The sequence below is a fragment of the Primulina huaijiensis genome, chromosome 15 (assembly GCF_012295235.1).
Source record: "Primulina huaijiensis isolate GDHJ02 chromosome 15, ASM1229523v2, whole genome shotgun sequence".
Lineage (NCBI taxonomy): Eukaryota > Viridiplantae > Streptophyta > Magnoliopsida > Lamiales > Gesneriaceae > Primulina > Primulina huaijiensis.
This window is the reverse complement of record NC_133320.1, coordinates 16,734,888-16,737,715: the sequence shown is the minus strand read 5'-3', so window position 1 is coordinate 16,737,715 and position 2,828 is coordinate 16,734,888. Positions and strand designations below refer to the sequence as shown.

At 35.6% G+C, this 2,828-nt stretch overlaps 1 protein-coding gene across 1 annotated transcript; it reads right to left on the bottom strand.

The window, feature by feature from the left end:
* Window positions 1-740: 740 nt before the first annotated feature.
* On the bottom strand, window positions 741-1,809 carry LOC140958368 (E3 ubiquitin-protein ligase RSL1-like). Its single transcript, XM_073415783.1, has 2 exons — window positions 1,089-1,809; window positions 741-990 (listed from the first exon to the last, which is right to left on the bottom strand). The coding sequence occupies exons 1-2, from the start codon at window positions 1,772-1,774 to the stop codon at window positions 903-905; spliced, it is 774 nt and encodes a 257-aa protein (XP_073271884.1). The 5' UTR covers window positions 1,775-1,809; the 3' UTR covers window positions 741-902.
* Window positions 1,810-2,828: the final 1,019 nt, after the last annotated feature.

Here is a 2,828-nt window from a genome sequence, read left to right as displayed (position 1 = left end):
GTGTGTAAAGGTGAATCTTGATGCCATTTTTGCATTGAGAATTGATTAGCTGAGTGGCATCGTGAGCAACTATTGAGATCGAAGAATGCCATGTTCATTTTTGTTGTTTTATGATTAGCTTCATTTGGGCCATGTATCTTTTCTTTCTTCTGTAGTTTGCTGTTGATGAGAAACTGTAAAATAGTTTTGCAGGAATAACTTGTGTAGATTTGTAGTTCAGCAAAAAAGGTTGGATTAAGTGATGATTGGTGGGACTTTAATATCAGTAGCATGTTTTGATCATCCATTTAATCTCTCTCAATCTTACACAAATTTCTCTTGCTGTTTTTGCTGTGTACTGTTTTTTGCATTCCTGTTTTGGTGTGTTGTTGGTTATACCTGCCAGAAAACTCTCGACTCATGTACAGCAGCTCGCTTTCTTGACCTTAGTTCTTAATTTCGAGTAATCTCGGGTTTATTTGTGGGAAATTAACGAATCTGAACCCGTGATGGGCACGAGGTCAATATTTCCACCAAATCAGTCAATCCCCTGACCAGATTTTATTATTTCCCCTCAGTTTTCCCTTCTTTTTTTCTTCTTCTTTTACGGTGTGATTGGAAGAAGGTAGCCTGAGGGGATTAGGTAAGGGGAAAGATGTCCTTGTCGTTTACTGGATTACAAAGACCAAAAATTTCTACATGACTGGATTTCAAGAAAACGAATTTCTCTCACCATAAAGCACAGAGCCCGCGAACATATGTTCTCACCGACAATACAGCCAATGTATTTCTTGAAAAACCTCGTCTGATTCCCGGGTCACAAAAACAAAAGTGCTACTACTACAAACCAACGCAATTCCATGGAAACAAAATCACCTTTTAAACATTTTGAAAATTTTATATACTTGAGAAAAAATTGCTGATCACTCCTCCTCCTCCTCCTCCTCCTGGCAATTCCAGTGCTCTTGGCTCCATTTGGATCCACACAAGTAACAGAACTCGAATTTACACCTGAGAAAGCATTGATCCTCGCGTTAAACAGCGAATCAGACAACATGGTTATGATGATTCTCACCGTAAAATTCGAATTCTAAATAAATAAAGCTGACCTGCAAGTCATGTGTATACAGCCATCAGTCTTCTCCACGAAGATCTTGCAATTTGGACATTCCATCCACTCCTTATCTTGTGCCAACCGTCGTAACTTTTCGTTACCCTTCTGATCCTCATCAAATAATCTAAACTCTTCACAACTCATATCAAAATGCCAAGGGACATTGCATCGTAGACAGAACCACTCTTGACAGAAGGGACATCGCGATATTGTTACCACATCCCCTTCATCGTTTTCGTCTAACAATATCTCGGAGCAATGAGGACAGTAACATTTCCTCAAAGCAAGAATAGCCGACTCACTCAACGCCTCCTCCCACCGAGCGGCCACGTTAGGTGGGATGATAGACCTCAAAGTCTCAGGATCTGTGGTACTTTTGCAACCCTCTCCAGGGCAAGAAATGAACACGATGTTCTCTTGAAGCTTTGCTCCGACGTGTCTAGATACGCAATCCGAGCAAAACGAGTGGGAACAGCCCTGGATTTCGAACATTTCTTTCTCTTCTTTATCTTCGTAACAAATTTCGCAGCAAATTTTCGACGACGACGATGATGACGGTGTATGTCTTATATTGTAAATGTGCAAAGAGGCATCCAAAACTTCTTGGAATTGGAGTTCTTCTGCATATTCGGTATCTGATACCGAAGTTTTATGATCAAACAGTGATGAGAATTCATCCATTATCAGAAGTTTATCTTTGTTGTACTAAAAAAACATGCTTAGTACTGGCGGTATACTTATAGTACCATATATTTTCTCGTTTAATTTGATGAGTTCATCATTTCTGGGTCTGCATGCGTCATATCATACGCCAACACGAACGAGTCATTGGCATTTTTCGAATTATTAAACTATTTAGTCGTCGCCCAAATGACGATGGGAGAATCGAACTCGATCGAGTTACTCTCAAGTTAAATATATTTGGCTTAATCTACATCTTGTTTGAAATTGTTGCAGGCCAAGAAGGAGAAAACAAAAAAGTAAGTCTAGTAAGACCGTCTCACGGATTTATATCTGTGAGACAGGTTTATCTGATTCATATTTTAAGTGAAAAATATTATTTTTTGTATAAAAAGTAATACTTATTCACTGGGTAAGTGATTTGTATCACAAAATTGATTCATAACATGTCTAATAAGATAAATATTTATTTATTAATTAATTAATTATTATTATTAGTATTATTAAAAGTGGAGAAGACCAAGAAATAGCTAGGTCTTCGTTTAGAATATAAATAATAAGTGAAAATAGATGGGAATTTGGTTAAGGGTCACTGTTATCGTTTATCTAGAAATATCCGAAGGAAATCTTAGCCAAAAACACGTATTACTGGTTTTAGTGATTTTATTCTCTAGAAAAAAAAAGGTAGAGTTTGTTGTATATGTCAACTGTCGAAGTCACTTGCAAATTGATTTTTTTTTAATATTATGTAGTATTTAAAAATATGAGAAAATTGCTTTTTGGTATGTATGTTTGTTTTTACGATTTTAGTCATTTATATTATCAAATTTCATTTTTAGTAATATATTTTTGTTTTTGTTTTTTTTTTTTTTGCAATTTTGATCTTTTTCTGAAAGGTGTGACACAAATACAATGCTGATATGACGTCGACATTTGTATACCATCAAATCAGCACTCAAAATGAAAAAAAAAAGACTAAAATTACAATAAAAAAAAAATTAGAACACTAAAGCTAAAATTTGGTATCATAGAGGACCAATTTTGCAAAATTAAA